The 24182-nt window shown below is 43.2% G+C and overlaps 1 protein-coding gene across 2 annotated transcripts in view; it reads left to right on the top strand.

The window, feature by feature from the left end:
• Window positions 1–24182, top strand: part of ARL15 (ARF like GTPase 15) — a 392363-nt gene that overhangs the window by 15731 nt on the left and 352450 nt on the right. The window contains exon 2 of one of the 2 annotated variants that reach the window (XM_075589113.1): window positions 15268–15324. The exons of the other annotated variant lie outside the window; for it this stretch is intronic. Within the exon in view, the coding sequence (XP_075445228.1) occupies window positions 15268–15324 (57 nt within the window). The remainder of the gene's footprint in view (window positions 1–15267; window positions 15325–24182) is intronic. 2 annotated transcript variants of the gene reach the window in all.

Here is a 24182-nt window from a genome sequence, read left to right as displayed (position 1 = left end):
ATAAAATATAACAACACTGGCAGCCAGACAAATACTGACAGTACAGTCAGTCCAATATGCATAGGAAAAAAGAGAAATACCGGCGCCAAAAATTTAATTAAATGTCAATTATATGAAGTCCAAACCAGTTTGGACTTCATATAATTGACATTTAATTAAATTTTTGGCGCCGGTATTTCTCTCTTTTCCTAAACTATCGAAAAAGACTTAAAACAGATATTGCCTACCTACAAGAGACACACTTGGATGCTAGAGCGCATCCAGTCAGACACTGCATTTTCTCCCCTGCAAAGGGAAGGATAGCCTGTGGGGGGGCCTGCCTTAGGCCCCGCACCTTCGGGGGCCCCACAGGGATCCAACTTTCACCTGACCGAAGGAGGGAGCACGGAGCTGCCCCTCCTCCCTCCAGCTCCCCCCTCCGGACAGAAGTTGGATCCCTGGACCGGCGTGTGTGTGTGTTTCTCCTTTCCTTACATTTTCAAGAGCGGGCCGCCTCCTGTCGCGTTGTCATGTTGACCGGCATCGCATGGCAATGTGGCATCACATGCCACCGCGACACTGGTGTGGGAGGCCTGCTCGTCAAGGTAAGTTCACTTAACTTTTTTTTTTTTTTTTTTTACAGGGGTGGTCCTGCTGCCAGCGTGCCACCTTGGGGTCCTCAACGCCGAAGGCTGGCCCTGTGCAATATTAATAAATACAAATTTACAGCTAAAAATTGTTTCAGCTTTTGACGATGAAGGACTCTTCGCACAAGCTGAAATAAAAATATTGTGAAAAAATTATACACTAATATCTATATATATCTATATATATATCTATATCTATATATATATATCTCTATCTATATATCTATATATATCTCTATCTATATATATCTCTATCTATATATCTATATATATCTCTATCTATATATCTATATATATCTCTATATATCTATATATCTCTATCTATCTAAATCCCAAATATTAACGCAAACTTTTTTCAGGACACTGCTGTGAAAATTCTAAACAGTAAGAATAAGTTAACAAGAGGGGATATGAATTCAATACGTGGTACATGCCCAGACAGATCAGAATCTAAAATAAACGTGACAAGAAGCAACATACAGGCTAAAAATATGAATCTATTCAGGGATACTTTGGGGGTAATAGGTACAGTAGTTAGAGAAATCTAAACCCAACCAAAAGAGAATATACATTTTTGCTCATGTGCACAATACTTTTTGTACAGTAGATTGCATATTAATTCGCCCGCACCTCATGGGGAAAATAACTTGACACGCACATAGGAGAGATTGTAATATCAGACCATGCAGTAGTAAAACTGGAGATAAAGGTGGGAATAGAGAAAAATAGTCGCAACACCATGGAGAGTCCCGAACTATTTAGCAAACAATGAAAGCTTCCAAAACTATTTGATAAATAAATGGTAAGAATATGCAGAAACATATAGAGAACACACAGAAGACCCATTGCTATATTTGGAAGCATCAAAGGCAGTGATGAGGGGGCATGTTATTTCCTACGTTGCCATATTCAAAAAAAGTCAGGAACTCACTAAAGCATACAGGGAATTTTATATTCTTTCCTATGCAAAATAATAAAGTATTATTTACAAAAAAAGTCGTGTTCAAATTTTGGTTAGAAAGGAAAGTAAGACGTAAACTAAAAGAAAAACTGTATTTTAGATTGCTGAGTAACTATTAAAAATGTTTAGAAATTGCACACCCATCACCAAGACACTTGCTGAGACACTAAAGAATAACGTCGTGATCTGGAAAAAAAATAATTGGAACATTTAAACTTTTATGGATGACTTTACAAAAAACACAATAGAAGAGAAAAAATGATTTTTTTAAACGCATACATACAGCTGCCAAAAATCATTACAATAGATATGGCACTACTTGACTCCCCAATCACAGCAAAATAAATAACGGACACAAAAAAAATCTATAAAACTACCAAGCACCAGGATCGGATGGTCTGACTGGTAAATACTTTAAATACTTAATCTAGAGGTGGTAAGTTAAGCAAAACTACATACACATTTTACACAAACAAGGACAGGATCTGTTTTTAAACCAAATCATACAGCTCTAATAAACAGAGATAGAGATAGATATGTAACAGTGTTCCCCCCCCACCCCCCCAATCGCAGATAGGGGCCATTACAGGGTGTGTGTGGTGCATACCTGCTGGTAATAAGAGGGCTGAGTCATCCGTGATGACTTTGGGACACAGGAACAGGCTTCTGGGGTCCATACCTACATAATACTTAGCAGTGCAGCGCCTCCATCTGCCGTAGACTCCAGGGATATGGAGATGATCGCCCATGGTAGAACTTGTACCTCTCCCTCCAGTTAGATCACACACCAGGCCGGAGGTATATTGCAAACAGGAGCGGTTTATTACTACACACTTTGCAGTAACACAACAGCTATGTAGCAGTCGTCTGCCGGATACTGTCTCTTTAGATCAGCTCTCACTGGAGATGGTCCCTGGACCGTCACTACAGGCCAAGGGCACCCGCAGTCGTCCTAGCTCTTCCCCACCTCCCTGGCAGAGGTATGGTCCACACTCGCTGCTCCCTGCAGGGAAGAGCACATGGGTAGGCCCCAATCTCAGGCTCCCAGTCGCGTGACCTGCCTTCCTCAGAGGGAAGGAACAACCTCCAAATTTAGGGCGGTCCTGCCCTTAAGTACAGCCAGAAGGCGGGCACCCCGTTGTCCCAGCTACAACAGGATGTACCACCCCCTGCTGTCACTTAAGTGCAGTACCAAAGGTGAAGGGGGAAACCCCATACCAACTACTGGCAACCTGATAGTACCAGGGTTTACGCCAGCCCATTGGGTAGAATAGCAGCCAAGGGGTACCCCGCTACAGATATACACACAAAGCCTAGCAACTATACTACACAAACATGTACATATGAATCGGGCAGCATTCGTAAAGGGCTGATTAGCAGTTAAAACTATAAGAACAGCAATTAACTGGGTCAGTACACACAAATTAACTGACAGCCATCATATCGGTAGATGCCGAAAATGCTTTTGATCATATACAATGGGAACGGCTATTCAATACATTAGATATGGATTCTAGGGGCATTTTAATGACATGCTAAAAGCAATGTATCCCAATCAAAAGCTAGGATAATGGCAACGGGGCTACTATCAGATGATTTTGAGTTTATTTAGAGGTACACAACATGGGTGCCCCCTCTCACCGCTCTTATTTAACCTGGCAATTTAACCACTAGCACAATACCTTTTTGTCAGATGGAGTTCAAGGGGCTAGAGATTGGGCCAGTGGAATTGAAATTGGCAATGTGTGCAGATGACATATTAATGTTTGTTTAACAACCTGAGAAATGTTTACCAGCAATACTAGAAATAATTGATAAATGTGAATAGTAGTTTGGGTTCAAAAGAAACTTTACCAAAACAGAACTAATGTACATAGCCACACCAGAAAACATTACAGTAACAAAGAAAATATCACGACCAAACTGTAAGATGTTTTTTTTTTTTTTTTGGCAGAATTGGCAAAACTATATTATAATAACTTCAGAGCATTGTAAAAAAAAAAAAAAGATTGTGGATGAAGTGTAGAAATAGATGGACCTTCCATTGTCCTTATTTGACAGGGATGTGTGGTAAAGATGTAATTTGCAAGATTTATACCCCATGTATACCCTACCAATGCTGATACAACAAAAAGATGTGAAAGACCAACAATAAACACAGCCATGGCAACATTTCTATGGCAGTAGTAAAAAAAAAAGAAGCTCAAGAGCACTTAAAATTATGTCTACGCAGGGGCGTAGCTATAGCTTGGGCAAAGCACCGCACTCTTGGGGGACCCGCTCTACCCCTCCCACGCACCCCCTCCTGTAAAGACAGGCGGTGTAGATGGTTTGCGTCGGGGCCCTCGGCGTTAAAGGATAAGCCGGTGGAATAATCAGCACTTGTTACAGAGGCAGAGCAGGACGGCAGGGAAGGAGCGCGCCCCAGCGGTCTGACACGGAAGTCTTTCTTACTTCCAGTGTCTGCTGCTAGAGCGCGCTCCTCACCTCGTGCCGTCCTGCTCTGTTTCAAGTGCTGATTCTTCTACTGGCTTATCCTTCAACGCCGAGGTCCAGCTGCCGTCGCATACCATCCACACCGCCTGTCTCCATTACCACTGGTAGGCTTGGAGTAGGATGGGGGTGGGGAGATATGGTGATGATGAGAGGGGATTGGGGGGGAAGGGAGAAAAAAAATTGCAGGAAGTATTAATAATAATGGGGCCCTGAAAAAATGTTTGCGCATATCTAGTTTTGGCACAGTGGCAATCTATACACTTGGATGATATTAACCTACCGGACCTATGAAATTAGACGCATGTCTTGGACACGTAGGAGATTGATTCCTGGGGGAAAATTATTATTCATCCAATGTCTTAAAGAAAAAAATGATAAAACCATGATCTTTAAAAGAGCTTTTACATATGAAATGGAGTGATATACCATCACACATACACAGTGATGGTAAAAGACATCATAATAGACTGGAGGGAAACAAGGAATACATTTGGGTTACCTTTATGATGTATCAAGATATTTACCTGTACAGGAAAATTCAATTTATTCCAGGAAAAGAGCAAACATCATTTAAAATCTGGGAGGCAAAAGTGATTGTCTGTATCACTTAATAGATCGGGAAAAGCAAACATTTACCTCCTCCCAGGAACCATGCATGAAAAAAGAGTTACCACAAACTCATTTGTTTTCCAATATCCAAGCACTAGATTAGGGGTGCACACATTTTATCATCTGGGCCCCCCTTACTTTGTCTCTGGCGTTTCTGACCGCACAACGTCCTGTGATGCCGTGTTGTCATGGTGCGGTGTCACAGGACATTGTGATGTCAGAAACGCCAGAGACAAAGTAAGAGGGGGGCGAGCAGACCGGGGCGCAGACTAATCAAAATGTACTCGCCCCAGAAGCCGCTGAAGATAACATCCAGAGGCCTTGCACGTTCCCCTGGCAATTTAAATGCTTTTGGGGAAGGTGCACCCCCCTCCCTCTGGAAAATTTTGTGCACCCCTGCACTAGATTATGGGGGGGAAATACCAAACTATAGGAAATGCATATTACAGAATAACACATTTGGTGATTATTTTGATTATGCAAGAGAACATACTGTAGGTACACTATTGGAACTGCACAGCCTAGTGAGAGAAGATGACCGCACGCAATTGTACAAAATACATTAATATGACAGAGAGACTTTCCAGAAATATAAGATGTAGATGAACTCCTAGTTGGTGTAACAAATGTGCATAAACTTAGGCCATCAGACATGGAGATAAGTCCAATTTAAAATAACACACATGTTGCATTCAACAAAAATCCCCATCCACTAATCGGAACTATCAATCAATGCCCAAAGTATCAAACAACTAGGGCAGACCTTAAACATTTGCCTGTGGTCGTCATGCAAACAATTCTGGGGCGACATTATTGACTATATAACAAAAAATACTCAATCACAAAACACAAGAATCCAGTGTTAGGCTACGCTTATAGTGCCGGCGACGCGACGGTCGCTGGAAAATCAAATAGAGATGACTTCCAGCGATCATGATCAATCCGGCGCTGCAACGGCGGCAATGCATTTGTTTTGCCGCGACGTCACATCGCTGTCGCCGGCACTATAAGCGCAGCTTTATTTGCCAACATAGAACCATGGCTGGATGGGAAAGGTAATGCAACCGAAGCAGTAAAAGCTTCTGCAATGGTACTATTAGCAGCCAGAAAAGCAATCCTGTTGCAGTGGTTATCCCCATCACCTCCAACATTAGATACAGTTAAATCCCATCTCTTTAAACTGATGAGCCTGGTTAAAATAGAGGTTGGCTTCCAAAAACCCAAGTCATTTCAGAAATGGGGATGGCTCATTAATTCCCTATCAAAAAAAGCCAAGACAGACATATAAATAATTTATTTGCAGGTACGACATGGGATCTATTCAGATAGTTATTTACACAAAACAAAAATAGAATACCCCATAGATCTAAAAAAAAAAAGAGGGATGAACAATTGTAGTTGGTGAAGAGGGGGAAATCCAAAACAGACCGCTCCAAAAAGTTATAAACAAATGGTTAAAGCTGTTAAGATGAATTGTTATGTTAAATAAAGTAAAGGTTAAAAAAAAAGGGTGGGAAATAAAACCACAATGATGTTGATAATGATAAAAAAGGAAAAGCCCTTGTACAGGAAATGGACAAGGTGTTATACAAGGGGTACATATGTAGCCCCGGTCTATTTTTAGCCTCAGCGACCCCCTTCGTAGCGTGCCGAGCAGTCGCGGGCCGCCATGACAGGTTGTGCGCGCATGAGCATTGGTCGCGCATGCGCAGTAAGGTGCGGGGGTTGCGGCGGCCATTAAGGAGTCGCGCATGCGCAGTGCAAGCTCGCACGTGACCCCAATGCGAAAGCAGCCTCCACGGGACTACAGTTCCCATGAGGCTTAGGGCCAAAGACCCCAGGTCTCCCAGAGTGGCCAATGAGGGCCAAGGATTCTCAGACAGGGAGAAAGGGATACATTTCAAGGCTTAGGAACGGCAGTTGGAGCTGGGAGCAGGAAGGGGGAGGCAGGGTGTAGGGAGCAAGTGGCTCCTACACCAGGTAAGGTTATCCCCAGGCAGGCCCCAATCCCCAATAGGGTAGTGGGTAGGTTCTGAGGGAAGGCCCCTAATGTAGGGACCCTGCCCTTAGGTGTGAGTGTGTGTGCAGTCTTGTTAGAGTCTCGGCTGTCAGTGCTGTGAGCGCTGACAAGAAGGCACATTGTGAGTGCAGTGCGGTTGCTGCAGGTATTAGGTTGAGCTAGTGAGAGGGGATCCGGGAGGTGAAGGGAGAGGTAGTGTGGGTGCAGGGGGTCAGTGAACCACCTGCATAGGACAGTTCTTCCCCGCAGGCCCCTAGGAGAATCCCTGAAGTCACCGTAGGTTGCAGTGCTGCAGGGAAGCCCTATAGTGGTAGCGAACATCACCCCTTACTGAGTACCAGTTAGGGACAAAGCACAGAGTTGCGGGGTTGCAGCCATCTGGGACCAGACGGCTGGACATCGTGATTTCTGGAGGCCACGAGTCGGATGCGTCTGATCCTTTTCGAAGCTGTTGCCGGTCACCGCCGTGACCGGAAGGTATTATTTACATCAAGTGCACCAACACCGGTCAACAGGCGCTGATCCCGCCTTAGGCATAACTCTTTGGGGACACTAGTGAAGTGGCCGAAGGACTGAGCCTATACAAAGATAGTATCATACATGGACACGGTGTGTGGGGCACGCGGTGAGGGGACAGAGACATTACTCCTGATGAGAGTGGCCGAGCCACTAAGGTTATATTGCGTTATAGTATAAGTATATGTGACATGTGTCATTGCCACGGTTCATTATAAAGTGATAAGGTATTGTTGCGTTACAGTAAAAAACAGTTACAATCATAAGGTGTTGTTATGTTTCTTGCCCAGGGGAATCTTACATGATGGGGATCCTGGGTAAGTGGAGGCGCTGCGCTAATTAAGTGTAGAAGTGTTACCCCAGGCTCCCAGCTAGCGGAGGCTCAGATCTCCTGGAGCCGCAGGTGTGTACAGTGACCAGTAGTCTCTTTGGGAGCATCAGAAAAAGGGCTACACATACAGTACAAAAATGCAACCAGGGTAAACCAAGATGTTCAGTAACTGCTAATTATTAAGCGAAAAGATTGTGTATCCGTGAAATGTGGTATCGGAAAATCTGTTTAATGTAATCAAAACCGCATTTTTTTTTGTTTTTTAATGTATTAACATTTTTTCCAATATAAATATTTAACAAAAAAACAGTGATTCGTTATTTTTCCTTCAACCCTTATCATGCAGCTTTGCAGGCATCCATTTTTTGTGTGCTATGATGATTGGGCACAAATTGAAAGTCTCTTATTGTTTGTGGCCCCAGAACTGACATAATGAAGATTAACTCATCTGTTTCACTTCTAAAACGTGATTTAATTTATTTTATTTTTATGCAGGGTTTTAAATGGTTTAGTAGTTATTTATGTAATTGTCACTCACTCATCTCAGCCCTAATTCTTCAATCTTGCTTAAGAATTAGCTCGTTTTACTCTTAAAATCTGAATTCACCAGTTATAATACAATTAATGCAGTCAGTGTATACATGAGCAGATACAAGCCTATTGGAAATATACTGAATTGGTCTCAAGTAATAAAGTTGTCCTACTAGCTGTAGAACCAAAACCTCCTATATGGTTTTTTTTTTTTTTTTTTTTTTTTTTTTTTTGTATTTCATGTTTGCTCAGCAACAATTATCCTTCTGTGTAATCATGGATGAAACATATTTAAAATTGAAGCATTTACGTAGCATAAAAATGTGGTCTTCATCAGGTCCTTTTGGATTTAAACATCTGTTTCCCATCCACCCCTCCCAATATGCTTAAGATCTTTTAGTATTCCTTGGATGAGCAAATATTTATATGCCTGGTGCTTTGAAGCTACCGATTGATCTGCACACCAATTTTTCACTTATTGTTCATAACTGGATGTACCATTTGGGGTGCAAGTGCACAGCTAATATTTTTGTTTTGGCGATTGTGTTCCTAAAATGTTTTCGTTAAAGATACATTGATATAACTCTTGTCAAAATCTTGACTTCTTTTCCGGGTTTCTTAAGTGAGTATCACGGTTTCAAACAGGTGAACGTGTTTCAATGAAAGGCACTACAAAGAGTGCCATTTGGTAGAAAATAAATCTTGAATACATCTCCGTCTGGTGAGAAGCCTTCTGGCTTTAGAGAACTAGAAGCTATTCATTGTATTCTTAATTTATTTAACAGAAATTGGTAGATGAAGTGAATCTGTCCATCTCAATGATTTTATTTAATTTCTGAAAAAAGTATACAATATCATGTCATTGGGTTTTTGGTCACATATATTTAGCTTAGAAATAAAAAAAGAATTATAGTTGCGACTTTTTTATTTTATAGATTCTGTTTCTTTTTATTTTAATGTTGACAACATATTAAACTGGGATTTTAAAGCATAATACAAAATCCATCTTTTTCTGAAGTTCAACTATTTTATATTTTGGGTAATATTGCAGCATTTCCATCTCTAAGAAACGAAGTTTCAAGAGGTTTCATTTATTTTTCCAAAATTATGTTCTGGATTTTGTAATCTTCTCTTATATGCCATATTATTCATGATAAACCCCCATGATGATTACCAAAAATATTGAAATGACTAGACCGTTTTGACATTTACACTTTGGAGGTGTAAGTAGCATTTTAGAGAGTTTAATATATTGAACAATCCGTATAAAAAAAACAACTGATCTATAGTGTAGTTGTCCTGGAATCTATTTGGTATGTTCCCTATTCTGAGATTGCCAGCACTCCCAAGTTTAAGTTGAAACATTGTTGCTTCCCATAGCCACTAGCATGTTGCCTTGGCAACCACACTGCTAAAAACCTCAGTTTCTTTAGCTGTACTCCCCTACTATGTTTGTTAGAAGGCAAAGTCCTGATTGTATTTACTGCTTGAACAGGCAAGTTTACTTCCTTTTTGAACCAACAGCCTGTGAGTTATATCCCTTTCTCACTGCCTCTCCCAGAACAAGGCATTGATATTTGACCTTCCTCTCACAGTTGCCACCCCTCCAGTTATTATATGTTACTGTATACCCCTTCCAATAAAGTTTCAGAAAATACAAGGACTCTATGTGCATTTAAAGGGGACGAGTTTGAACTGGCTGAACCTACATCCTTGCTACAAGGAGCGTGAGGGCCAGAACAGTAGTATTTCTGTATTCTGATTTTGATAAATGTGTGTCGTTTAGAAGGCTATAGACGATGGCCAGATCCTGGGCTGTCAGCCTTAAAGAAAACTATAACATTCTTGAATGATCACTTGTGCACCACAGTGAGAGGTGACTAATGGTTTATTTTCACCTAGTGTTTGGTTTATTTACACCTAGTTGGAGGACTTTATAAAAAACGAGGATATCATGTTACATCTAGTCAGAATACTAAGGCTGCGGTTACACAGCCGGTGACGCGACTGATGACGTCACCCATCGCCGTCGCCATTGCGAAAGGTTGTAATTCATATTTTGGAGACGTCGCTGGCTACAAGGCCAGTGACGTCGGCAAGGGGGTAGGTAGAAGCTCTCTGATTGGCTTATAGCCAGTCACATGTGGAGACCGTCTCTCTCAAAATCAAATTCTACTGACTACCAGATTTTTGGTCGCGCCATCCACTATAAGAGACGGCGACAATGCATTTGTTTTGATGCGACGTCACTGTTGCCATCACTATAAGCGCAGCTTAACAAGTACATATTTGGCATTGTTGCAATAAGACAAATCAAATCAACTGCATTGGTAAGAAGTGCCCAAGACGGATAACTGTTTCTCCTGCGAGAATAGACGTTGGGCTGTCAAGTTTGTTGCAGGCGTGTATGTGGAGAGCACAGACGCAACCGTGAAGATGGTGTCTGCCTAAGTCAGTGATTCCCAACCAGGGTTCCGTGGAACCCCTGGGGCTCCTTGAAGCAGTCTCAGGGGCTCCTCCTATGGACCACAGACCCTCCCCACCCCCCCAGAGCCCTCAGGACAGCAGGGTAGGAGCACGCTCTAACAATGTGACCTGGCACTTCCGGTGCCTGCTGCTAGCTAGAGCGAGCATCCTGCAGTCCTGCCTGGTCTGCCATTCTGCTATCCGCCTCCTCGAGGAGAGAGAGATGGTGTGAGATCCAGGGTGGCGGAGGGGGTGGGTGATGTGAGATACAGGGGGGGAGTGATGTGAGATGCAGGGGGGGAGAGTTATGTGAGATGCAGGGGGCATGATGTGAGATGCAGAGGCTTGGTATAAGAGGATGATGATGAGGGGTGCTGGGGGACATATAAGGCTGATGATGATTTTACACGTGCGGCCCGAATCTGTTTTCCTTGGAGCAGTTTGGCCCTTCTCATTTTATAAGTTTAATATGTATTGGCAGGGGCGGGGTACTTTTATTATGTATTGCGGGGTGGGGTTATATGTATTTATGGGGGTGGGATTTTTTGGTATGTATTTTGTAGTGTGTATTGAGTGAGAGTGGGGTAGTTGACAGAAGGTAGGGGCGAGTGAGAGGAGAGGGGGGAGGGAGTGAGTGAGGAAAAGGAGTAAGTGAGACGCAGGGAATAAATACATGCGAAGTTGGAGGGGGGGTGGGAGAGTGAGACGGATGGGAGAGAAATACATGGGTAGAGGGTGGGAAATATTGGTGGCTCGTGAGGTGTGAAATTTTGTGATTTACCCTTGTCGAACCTAATATGTGTCAGCCAGATAGGGGTTCCCCGACATTTTTCTAAATATTTCAAGGGTTCCTCCAAACAGAAAAGGTTGGGAATCACTGGCCTAAGTATTGAGGAAAGAAAGTTGCGTGTTTCTATATTCAGCCAGACTTTAAACGTCACAGTACAAGAGGTTTTTTTTTACTTTATTTTTCTTAAGTTATAAAACTGTCAGCCAGAGCGGATTTAAGATGGGATGGGTTCTATGTGTGTTTCAATGCAGAAGGTCTGGTCATAAATCAGAATTCAACAGAGGTGTTTGGGATCGGACACGTGAATTTTCATCTTTCTATGCCAGTGACCTCTCTGGGAAAAACTTGTGATGTGTGGTAACATAGGCCAATAGAGAATTCTGTTTTATCCTTTTATTTTAAGAAATGTTCTGCATTTATGTTCTGTATGTTCTTGTAATAATCTCTTTCTGTAATCTAAAGCACTGTATTTTTATATATTAAAATAATCTTTAGGTGATGTTTTGGACTCTGAATGAACGCATGAAATGCACGCTTTGTAGAGAGTATTTAAATGTTCGGACACATTTTGCTAAAACAAGTTTTTGTATTAAGTGCATAGTTTTTCTTTAATAAACATGAACCTCAGACCAAGGCAGATATATAATGGCATAGTTTTGCATATTTCTTGGGTGGTGAAAGAGGATACATATGATTACAATCAAAATAAGGGATAAATATTAACTGTTTGAAAGTACCTTGCACAGGAGAAAGGTGAATTGGCTAGAGTAGTGTGTATTAATCCTGTTTGCATATCTAAGTCACATGCTTACAAGTGTGCTGTTTGTGACAGATGGTATATGGGGACGGATTTAGGGGTGATATTGTTCATTTGAGGTACCTTTGTGAAGGTGTGCCAGCTAGAGAGAACTGAATTTATGAGTACATTTAGATATGGAAAAGCAGTTTTAAAACGTCCTGTGGTGGGAGGAGTTTGACTCTGGGGTTAGACTGTCAACCTCACCACTGATTTGCGACGGGGGCTGGGTTATATTGTGTTCAATGGGAAAGAATTGTATTTAAGGCTGAGCAAGTGTTATGGGGGGCAGATGTCCACAGAGGAGTATTTGAGACCAGATACGGGATATTTCAATGTTTCTTACCAGCGACCTCTCTGGGGAAAATCTATGTCATTTGGTAAAGTATAGATTTTCTTTTCTGTTTATCATTTTATTATAGGAAGCTTTTCTGCCTTATATTGTAACACCCTTGTATTGTGTAATACCCTTTCTGTAATCCAAGCACTGTATTTTTATATATATTAAAACATTTGATAAGTACAGGCATACCCCTGTTTAAGGACACTCACTTTAAGTACACTTGCGAGTAAGTACATCTCGCTCAATAGGCAAACGGCAGCTCACGCATGCGCCTGTCAGCATGTCCTGAACAGCAATACCGGCTCCCTACCTGTACCGAAGCTGTGCGCAAGCAGGGAGACTATAGAGCCTGTTACAAACACGTTATTCACATCAGCTATGCACGTACATAACGATTGCAGTACAGTACATGCATCGATAAGTGGGAAAAGGCAGTGCTTCACTTTAAGTACATTTTCACTTTACATACATGCTCCGGTCCCATTGCGTACGTTAATGTGGGGTATGCCTGTAATGCTTTGGGCTCTGAATGAACTGGTGCATGCTCTGGAGAGAATAACTTACTAATTCGGGCACATGTTACTACAATTGATTTTGGTGGGTTAAAGTGCATAGTTTTTCCTATAATAAACAGGGACCTGAGGCCCTGGCGGATATTTTAGTCTAAGATCTTTTATCATATTTGCATAACCTCAGGTGGTGGCAGTGGATAGTTATGATGTGCAATTGAGTAGGGGTTAATAGTAACTCGTTGGTTCCTTGCAGAGGCGCGGGCAGTTGCAGAGTTCATTTCGCTGGCGATTTTGTGTGGATTTGTTTTTTTGGCATTTTGTTGTTCTGTGTGTGGTTTTTGTTTCTGAGAGTGAGAGGACAAGTTGTTTGGCACAGAGTTTAGTGAAGGGCTCTTGGTTTTTCATTGTTCTGTAGCAGTTTGACTGTGGATGGCTGTTTAGGTGTGCCCAGAATGACAGTGCTCTCTTCTTTGCAGTGAACAGTAGAGGAAAGCGGCTCAGCTCAGCATGAACTTTTTGAGGTACTCCTGTGTACTTAGAGATGAGGTTTGCATTGAATTCATACGCAGTATTTTGGTTGGGCTGGTATCCCATTTTGGAAGTCTGGGTATGTCACAGAACCCCACACCTCACTGCCATATAGAAAGATGGGTGTGATGATCCTGTCGAACATTTTCATCCATACTGTTGTTGGTGGTTTTAGGTTGTACAGCTGTTTCCTTATTGCACAGAATACTCTGCTGGCCTTATCCCTCAGTGTACTTATACTTGTTCCTTTTTAACTCTGCATGTGTTTTTATCAGAACATTGATTTTGGAGTTTAATGTTTGGTTTGTTTAATCTTATCTGTGACTAATTGTATTTTCGTTACAATTTTCTTGTGTGGTTAAAAACTGTAATCAGACTGATAGACCAAAATCTTTATGTAAAATATATCAAATTTGCACTCACAATGTGCAAGTAAAATACAGGCATATATCACTTAATAAGCGAATTGAAGGGTCACCGCACTGCTCACCTCCTCCCTTGGTTCTGCAATCTTTCACTGCTTGTGGGTTGCTGATGGAGCCGGTCCCTGCTCTCTTGCGCTCACACGCTCCGACGGGCGCGAGAGAGCAGGGATAGGATCCAGCAACAACCCACGAGTAGTGAAAGATTTTACATAAAGATTTTGGTCTATCAGTCTGATCGCACTATGTAGTTTTCTCTCATCTCTCCTACATCGTACCTCATCACTGATCGTGCCATTGAGGGGGGTCCCTGGCTACACATATCTTATACGGGTAGCAGCCCTTCTTGCAAGTGCCTTTTATTCATCTGCATCCTGTGAGTAGGCTGGACATACGAGCCAAGAATACATCACGTGCCTTATCTCAGATTTTCATACATCTGCACTTATATTGTGTGTTTTGTTTGTCTTCTTTCCCTTACATGCTCCCCCTGGATTGTTTGAGAAATACCCTTACTTGGAACCCGTGAGACAGGTCCTACCAGAGGGTTTGAGCTGGGAAATTAGATTTTCACATATTGATTTTTCACTTTATTATTTATTATTGTGTGATTTATATTTTCTTTACACATTCACGGTTTTTGATTTAACTTTAGTTGTTCGCGCCTCTATATTCACTTTCACGATTCATAAAAACTGTAATGTCATTTTGTTTTCTTTAATATATTGTCTATATTTTGCGTTTTTATCATTTCATCCATCATTTTGCCTTTTGGCCAGCAAATGATTATACTAAAAACTCTTGGTGTTTTATCCTGAAACAGAAAAATGAAACCCAGCGCAGTCCCAGTTTATTGAAAGGTACAGTAGATTGACTGACTGTGAGACAGCCCCAATGCACAAGACTTGTTTTATATGCAAACTGTGTGAGCCTTGACCGGGCTGGTAATACCCAACCTGCCCCGCTTTCTTGTTCAGATGTCCTTTCTACCTATGTGTAATGCAGTACTGAATGTGCACTAGGAGCACATTTAGAGCAACCACTTTGTTTGATCGCAGCACCAACAATTGACACAGAAATGGGGTTTACCTGGAGCACATTGAATACGATGTTATGTGAGATTTGCCATATGGGTTTTATTTGTGGCTAGTGTTGTTAGGGCATGAAATTTCCAGGCTATGTGTCGATTTATAGCTCAAACATTGAGTTTGCAGACATTCAGATGTGGAGCTATGTTTTTTGCAGGTTTAGAAAAATATAATTTTTTAGGAAGATATCGGGTTACCATAGGGTAACCATTTTCTGTTTTCTAATTTTTAGACAGTATCAGAACGCATCCAGATCTCATTTGCTGTTTGTAGAATTGGCATTTACACGGTAAGGTTTGTTTCAATGCCAAAGTCCATCAGTATTGGCTTATTGGCTTCATAACCATATTTTTGTTTCTGGCATGCATTGAACAAAGCATGGATTTTAGTTATTGCTGTAAATGTAGTGCGGATTACCATTCAACCACTTTCAGTGTTTTGGTTGTGTGTGTTTTTATTTTTTTAACTTGATGGTGTAAAGTGTTTGTACTGATTTGTTTGGTAGTAATGTCGCAGTTGAAGGGGCAGTGAACCCGCTCAATGTCTTTTTTCTTTTCTTTTTTTCTGGGTGCTTTTCCAGTTAATGTAGGCCTACGTAATCTGGACATTACAAATAAAAGAAATTAAAATTTCTTAAAAAAAAAAAAATTAAACATTCCTGAACTTCTGGTACTAATTATTCTGGGTAATAATCTTCCCCGAAATGAATGTCTTCTCAGTTCCGTTGGGAACACTGGCACGACAAAAAAAAAAAAAACATTGAGTATGTTGAACTGCCTCTTTAAAAATATCTAAATGTTTTCTTTCTTGACTTTTTTCATGAATTCCTTTCAAGACCATATTTAGAAATATACCACATTATCTGTAACATACAATTGCATGCACACTTTTTTTCTTCTTTGTTTAAAAGGTTGTATTCGTATCATATTGACTATTACAAAAAGATCCATTTCAATCCATTAACAATCATGGTTTATGTACGGACATTTTGCATGGCCTCTTTTGGTATGACATAATAATGTTTGTTTCTACCAGATGCTACCATCCTTAGCCCCTGCTATCTTCTTGGCGAATGAAAACATTTCATATCCTCTGCACTCGCTTTTTTGCCCTACAAGCTGGAAGGACTGGGCCGTAACATTTTATTTTATTTTCCTTTTCTTACGTGAATCATGCAGCAGTGCTAGAAGTAAGAAACTGATCTGACACCCACATGTCCTATTTCAAGCTGATTCTTGCTGCCCTTTTGCATCCTCTAGAACAGGGTGCACAAACTTTTCAGTCTGCGCGCCCCTGCCTGCACCCCCCCACCCCCCTGCTCAATGACACTCAAATGACGCCAGTAGGCCATAGTGACGCGTCGCTGGAAGTGAAGGTAAGAGAAGTTACAAAGGCCTTGCACGGTCCTTCAGCAATCAATTTAAATGCTTTCAGGGAATCGTGGGGCCTCAATAACCGCCATGCCCGCCCCCCCGAAAATCTTGCGCCCCCAGTTTGCGCACCTCTGCTCTAGAAAAAACCTTGAGGCTGGAAGGGTCCGTTTATCGCTTTGATGCTGCAACATTAATACTCTGTCCCACTATGAGCAGCCACGTTTGCCTTTTGTTTCAACATTGCCCCTTATTCCCTATAGAGTGTAAGCTCTCATGAGCAGGGCCCTCATTACGTCTTTGTATCTGTGCATATCCGTCCTCATTTGTATGTACTGTAACTCTTTATGTAATTATCACATCTGTATACCCCCATTGTACTGTGCTGCAGAATGTTGGCGCTTCACAAATAGCAATAATAATAATAATTGTAACCGATTTGAGTGCAACCAGTTCTAGTTCTGTGCTGAATTTGATCTGTAATAATTTCATAGATAACAAACATGATGAAGAGCAAGCTGGTAGCAAGTACTGTTTGAGAAATGTTTAAGGGTGCTACTTTTTTGTGCATTTATCTAGAAGGGGATGGGAAAATGCGGATGCCTAAAATTTCCCCCCTTTCGCCTGTGCTGTGCGCAGTGATTACTTTACCTGTCAACCAGGTCAGTTATCGCTGCTCAGTGAGGTGTGTGTCTATCTCTGCCCCAGCCAGCTCAGAGATGGTGGAGCTATTCGGTTGGGTTTGGAGAGATCGAGGCAGAGCGTTCCGGGACTCCCTTCCCTTTCTCTTTATTCTGCATTTGACAGTGCCGTGGGGAAGGGGGAATCTGGCGTTCTGGCAGTGTGGACAAAAGTGTATGTGTCGAAGATGCACTGACACACGCGGAACCGTTGATAAGGTGCCTGTCCTTTCCCCCCCTCTGCCACTCGATTAAAACTGGCTCCTACAAGTTCTGCTTGTCTTCTAAGTTTTTTCAATTTTTTTTGTCCATCCTTGCCACACTATCTTAAGGATATGCACCAAGATAAATTTCTAGAAAACAAGATTGGCACCACACAAAATCAGGGCAATTAAAAAAAAAAAAAAAAAAAAAAAAAGGCGCGGGGTATGATTTATATAGTAGGTAGGCACACATTGCTAGTCCGTATGTCACAAAAATATGGAAAGAAATGAAATAATTGCCTTGGACTGTTACGGGAATATTCCCTTATTGGGAATTGGGGCGAATATCGGGGATAAATGGAGAAGATCTAAACGGTGCATCAAACATTTGAAAGAACTTGATTGTCGTTCTCGTTATTTTGTTTGATATACCGTATATGGTTAACAGATCTGTTTTTGTATATTTTTATATGTCTGTCTATATATTCATATGATATTGTATCATGGGTAAAAGTATGCATAAGCTCATTGGATATGATTCACACAAATGTCCTTAGATATTATTAAGTATTATTACTTTTACACCAATGAACAATTACCAACTTTATTATCCAATATTGTTCGCTGTTGCCATCATGGTATTATTGAGACATTAAGCTCTTTGATATTATTCACACTGTCGTTTTTAGGTATTTTGAATATCATCAACTTTATATCTGTGATTCATTATTTACTCTATGATCCAATCTAGTTTCATGTTGGTATATACAGTTCTACGTGTCTTTAATATACAATATGTTTATTTGATTCCTTTAAATTCTTTATACAAAGTTCATTAGGAATCAATATATTGGTGCTCTCATCCGAATAAGTGCCTGCCATACATGCTGATGCCATTATTTTATGATTACACTTAATGATTCTCAGACGTTTCTGAGTTAGGAGGGGCTATATAACTTACTTCTGTTCTTGCCCCAGTATACTCCTTGAGAAAGCACTGTTTAGCGTGGGAGGAGAATACCCCTGTTTTGATTTAGTATGTCCTTTTGTTTTTAACATGTAGTCCAATAAAGTTTTTTATTTTTATACTTACCCGGTGAGTTGATCAAGTGCTTCTTCCTGGGTTCGCTGTTCAACCTATCCTTCATCACATTTTTGCTTCTGTCTATCACAAGTTGGTCTTCACTGGGGTCGCATAAAATTTGTTTAGTCGAGAGAGAGAGAGGTTTTTTTCGGCCTCGATGATCATGGAATCTGGAACGCTTCTGAATCGCGAGTTGTTCCATCTTATGCGGTTGTCCAGATTATAGTTCTGTAGTGTTGCTTCTCAGAAAGATCTCTCAGAAACAAGATCTTTGCATCCATAGTGTTTTTTTTTTAGATTTTCTCATCTAGTCTTCAGTCCATTGAGTCCTGCTCCCTATGTCCGCAACCTACTTTCTGACCTCCAGTAAAGCTAGCTAGATTTCGTATATGAAGTCTCTTCAATGCTTTTGATGAGGGTTTTCATATCCTTTTTAGTAATACAGGCATACCCCGCATTAGCATATGCAATGGGACCGGAGCATGTATGTAAAGCGAAAATGTACTTAAAATGAAGCACTACCTTTTTCCCACTTATTGATGCATGTACTGTACTGCAATCGTCATATACGTGCATAACTGATGTAAATAACGCATTTGTAACAGGCTCTATAGTCTCCACGCTTGCGAACAGCTTCGTTACAGGTAGGGAGCCGGTATTGCTGTTCAGGACATGACAGGCGCATGCGTGAGCTGCTGTTTGCCTATTGGGCGATATGTACTTACTCGCGAGTGTACTTACAGTGAGTGTCCTTAAACCGGGGTATGCCTGTAGTTCCCTCTTCAGCATCTGAGCCTGAAAGGGAGGGGAAGTTCTTTCTTGCCTTCAAAAGAACTGAGAAACGTTGGTGATACTGAGCTTTTTAGACTTTCTACGCATGCTAGCAAAAATAAAAATTATACCAGAGCAGAGACATGTAAGAAATGCTGTAAACTTTTAAAACTAAGCCTTTAAATTGCATTGAAATGATCCCCTGCACCGGTGGTGTTAACCCATGCAGCCATCCCACTGTACGATGCACGTACACCCCTCCGCTTTTTATTTTTTTTAAAGAACCTGTTAGGTTTTGTTAATACGAGGATAATGAACCGATTAGTGTCTATTGGCAATCTCGCTCTAAATGGCCTTTCGTCGCCTCAAGCTTAACATCGATAAGAAAGAACTGCTAATATTTCCATTGTTCCCTTCTCCATTACAATCAGTTACACTACTGTCCACCCTGTCTCGCAAGCACGCTGCCTAGGGGTTACATTTGACTCCTCCCTTTCCTTCTCCCCACATATAAACACTGTTATTAAATCTTGCCGCTTCTTCCCTCGCCCCTTCCTATGTTCCACTACCACTAAAACACTAATGCATGCCCTGTTCTCTCACATACTGATTACTGTAACATTCTTTTATCTGGCCTCCCTGCTGCACCTCTTTCCTTTAAAGTCCATTCAAAATTATGCTTCCTGAATCATCTCCTGCTCTTCTAAGCGCGAATCTGCTTCTGAACTCACTGCTGGGTTCCTATTCGATTACATATAAACTACACAATTCTCCTTCTTTCAAGGCTCTACACTCCTGCACCTCCTATTATCACAACTCTGAGCTCTCGTTACATCACTTTTAGTTTCTTACGTTCCACCTAAAGTTGTCTTGCTTTTGCACTAATCTCTCCCTACATATGGAACTCTTTCATTCAGTATTCTTCAGGCACCTTCACTTTCCATATTCAAAGCCCAGCTGAAAATCCACCTCTTAAAGCAGCAGTCCTAGCAATATCCTGCATGTCTGTACTATGAGAAAATACTTGAAGCATTTTCTTTTTTTAAAAAAAAAACAACTTTGAAAGATAATTTTTAATGTATTCTAATGTAATGAGCATTTTTGTTCCTATAGCAACCCTTTACAAAAGCTCAACCTCTTCCTGTCCTGTAACAGGCTCTGGCACACCCCTTTGTGAGTTCTCCCCTCCCTCCAGCCGTGCACGAGCACAAATGTACCAGTTACTGCCTGGTCACATGATCTTACCCAGTCAGTGCAGCAGCAGAAAAGGAGAGTAGCTCAGAATTAATTAATGAAATATGTATATATATATATATATACTAGCTGAGAGACCCGGCGTTGCCCGGGATGTAAATGCGTAATAGGTAGTATTATTTATAAATGGTGGAACAATAGGTGAGTATTTGTTGGAAAGGTTGGATAATAATGTTGAAAAGAAAGATGGAAGAAAATGTTATACGATGTTGTAAAAAAATGGTTTATTGTAAACACACCACAGTACAATGTATATTTTGGTGACATAAGTGATGTAAAAATGTGAGGCGTGTGTCCTGCTAGGGTGTGAGGCGGCGGGTGTGTGGCGAGTGCGGGTGACAGCTGGTCAGTGATATTGTTGCGTAGGGGCAGGATGCGCCAGGTGTGTGTCGAGTGTGTGGGGTGGGTGAGAGGCGGCGGGTGTGTGTCGAGTGGCGGGTGTCTGTTGAGTGCGTGCGGCGGCTGTGTGGCGCAGGGGTGTGAGCGGTGGGCGGGTGAAAGGCAGAAGTGCGGGTGGGCGAAAGGCAGAGGCGGGAGGGCGGACGAAAGGCGTTGAAGGAGGGGAGGTGAGGTCGGAGGGGTGGTGAGGGGAGGTGAAGGGGGGCGGAGGGGAGGTCGGAGGGGAGGTGAGGATGGGTGGTGAGGGGGGATGGTGAGGGGAGGTGAAGGGGGGGGCGGAGGGGAGGTGAAGGGGGGGCGGAGGGGGGGTGAGGGGAGGTGAAGGGGGAGAGGTGAAGGGGGGGTGACGGGAGGTGGAGGGGGTTGCCGGAGGTGAAGGGAGGGGGGGGTGACAGGAGGTGAAGGGAGGGGGGGGGTGACAGGAGGGGGGTGACAGGAGGCGAAGGGGGGGGTGGTGACAGGAGGTGAAGGGAGGAAGGGAAGGGGGAGGTGGAGGAGAGGAAGGGGGAAGAGGGAGGTGGGGGAGGAGGGGAGGGGGGGAGGTGGTGTTAAGGGGGGGGGCGGTGGAAAGGGGGGGGAGGCGGTGGGAAGAGGGGGGAGGTGGTGGGAAGGGGGGAGGTGGTGGGAGGTTGTAAGGGGGAGTGAAGGGAAGGTGAAGGGGAGTGAAGGGAAGGTGAATGGGGGTGAAGGTGGGGTGGAGGTGAAGGGGGGGTGGAGGGGAGGTGAAGGGGGGGGTGGAGGGGAGGTTAAGGGGGGGGTGGAGGGGAGGTGAAGGGGGGGTGGAGGGGAGGGGATGTGGAAGGGAGGGGAAGTGTAGTGAGGTGGAGGGGGGGTGGAGGGGAGGTGGAAGGGAGGGGAAGTGTAGTGAGGGGTGGGTGAGGGGAGGTGAAGGCCGCTCACTCACCCGTCCAGCAGCTCCCACGTGGATCTGAGGCGGGAGGCAGCGTGTTGTGGCCGCTCCCCCGCTGACTGTAGCGGCGCCGGGGGGGGGGGTGGAGGGGAAGTGAGTGAGGGGAGGTGATCACTCCGCTCCCCCGCTGACTGTAGCGGCGCCGGGGGGGATGGAGGGGAAGTGAGTGAGGGGAGGTGATCACTCCGCTCCCCCGCTGAGTGTAGCGGCGCCGGGGGGCGGGGGGTGGAGGGGAAGTGAGTGAGGGGAGGTGATCACTCCGCTCCCCCGCTGAGTGTAGCGGCGCCGGGGGGGTGGAGGGGAAGTGAGTGAGGGGAGGTGATCACTCCGCTCCCCCGCTGAGTGTAGCGGCGCCGGGGGGGTGGAGGGGAAGTGAGTGAGGGGAGGTGAAGGGGGGTGAGGGGACGTGAAGACCGCTCACTCACCCGCCCGGCCGCTCACTCACCCGTCCGGCAGCTCCCACGTGCAGGGGGGGGGTGAAAGCGCAGGAAACAGGGAGAGGTGGAGCCTCCGGGACCGGTGGGGAAGAGAGCGGGAGATGTGCTGCTAACACTGTGAGCCCCGGCTAGTGTGTGTGTGTGTTTTTTTTTTTTTTTTGGACCTTTGGCCCGTCACTCCGCCTCAGGCCAATGAGAGGTGTGGGGGGCGGGCCAAGGGGGTGGTGTGAGTGTGTGAGCCCAATGAGAGGTGTGCGGGGGCGGGCGGGCCAAGGGACCAATGAGATTGCCGCTAGGGACACCGGACATCCAGGCAGGCAGGCAAACATACAGTGCTTTCACTAATATAGTATAAGATATATATATATATATATATATATATATATACATATGTGTGTGTGTGTGTGTGTGTGTGTGTGTGTGTGTGTGTGTGTGTGTGTGTGTGTGTGTGTATGTATATATATATATATATATATATATATATATGTGTGTATATGTATATGTATGTATGTATGTATGTATATGTCGACAAATCGCCAAAAAAAATCTACTCGCCACCTAGTACCACACGTGTGCTGCTTGGGCCAATAGGAGCTCGCCACGATGTTAAATCCACTCGCCTGGGGCGTGCAGATGTATAGGTTTGTCGAACACTATATATATATATATATATATATATATATACATACACACACACACACAGTGGTCGACAAATCACCAAAAAATCTACTCGCCGAACAAAAAAATCTACTCGCCACCTAGTACCACACGTGTGCTACTTGGGCCAATAGGAGCTCGCCACGATGATAAATCCACTCGCCCGGGATGTGCAAATGTATAGGTTTGTCGAACACTGTATATATACACACACACACACACACGAATAAGTTTTAATTAATTCTGAGCTACTCTCCTTTTCTGCTGCCACTGCACTGACATAGTTCTCATTTTTATAGTTGTTTAAATATATATATATATATATATATATATATATATATATATATATAGTTGCCAGGTGTCCGGTATTGAATCGGACTGTCCTGTGTTTGGATACTCTATTCAGTAAAAAAATAAGAGGTACTGGAATACTGAACATGTACAGTATGTGTCCGGTATTACCTTCCTGACATAGTGACCTGACGCACCTTTCACCATCGAGTCCAGAATTTTTGGATAAGCCACCTGGCAACCCTATATGTGTGTGTATTGTGTATATATATATGTGTGTGTGTGTGTATAAATATATACACACTTATATAAACGCACACACACTTGCTTGCCCCATGACATAAATTGTTAGTCCAAATAAAAAGGTATCACCTAATACTGAAGAACTGATATATTCTGCTGTGGGTGGGTGTATTTCCAGAATCCCTATCTGTGCATTTTAAGTGAAACTTTTGTTTTTTGTCACAGAAAGTGAATTTGTAATGGTGATATTTATAATTAAAAATAAAAACACAATTTTAGTGCCAAAACACAAAGAAGTTTGACTTAGAACGCATGTTTTAGCTATTTGCACTTCTAGATTTATAGTAACTGAATTACTTGTGTGTCAGTCAGTCAGTCAGTGTGTGTGTGTGTCTGTGTGGTGTGTGTTATTCTTCGTGTCCTGCCCCCCATCTCTCTTTACTCCCCCACCCCCGGCCTTCCACCCGTCACCCTGCACCCAAAACTCGTGCCCATGATCCTGCGCCCAGCACAGATTATCAGGGCCTTCACGTTGCCAGTACTTGGTCAAGCTGGGGCCAGTTCCCTTTCTCCTTGTGAAGACTGAAGGACTAACATTGATCACTATGACCAGCACAGAGTCTTGTGCCCCTAATATTCATCATCTACTGCACGGCACCACAGCACTTTGGCCAGTAACACATGCTGACCCGTTACTAACGACCCCTGCTAAGAGACCCCGGCCAACCCACCCTACTCCTAAATCCCAGGCTCGCTCTCGGCTTGGCCACCGATCGTGTCCTCCTCTGAGCGTCCGTCATCGCAGATTGCGCTTGTGTAGTCCTCAATGGCTGTGCTTCCTCCTGGCG

The sequence above is a fragment of the Ascaphus truei genome, chromosome 1, assembly GCF_040206685.1.
Source record: "Ascaphus truei isolate aAscTru1 chromosome 1, aAscTru1.hap1, whole genome shotgun sequence".
NCBI classification, from domain to species: domain Eukaryota; kingdom Metazoa; phylum Chordata; class Amphibia; order Anura; family Ascaphidae; genus Ascaphus; species Ascaphus truei.
This window is presented reverse-complemented; position numbering and strand designations above follow the sequence as displayed.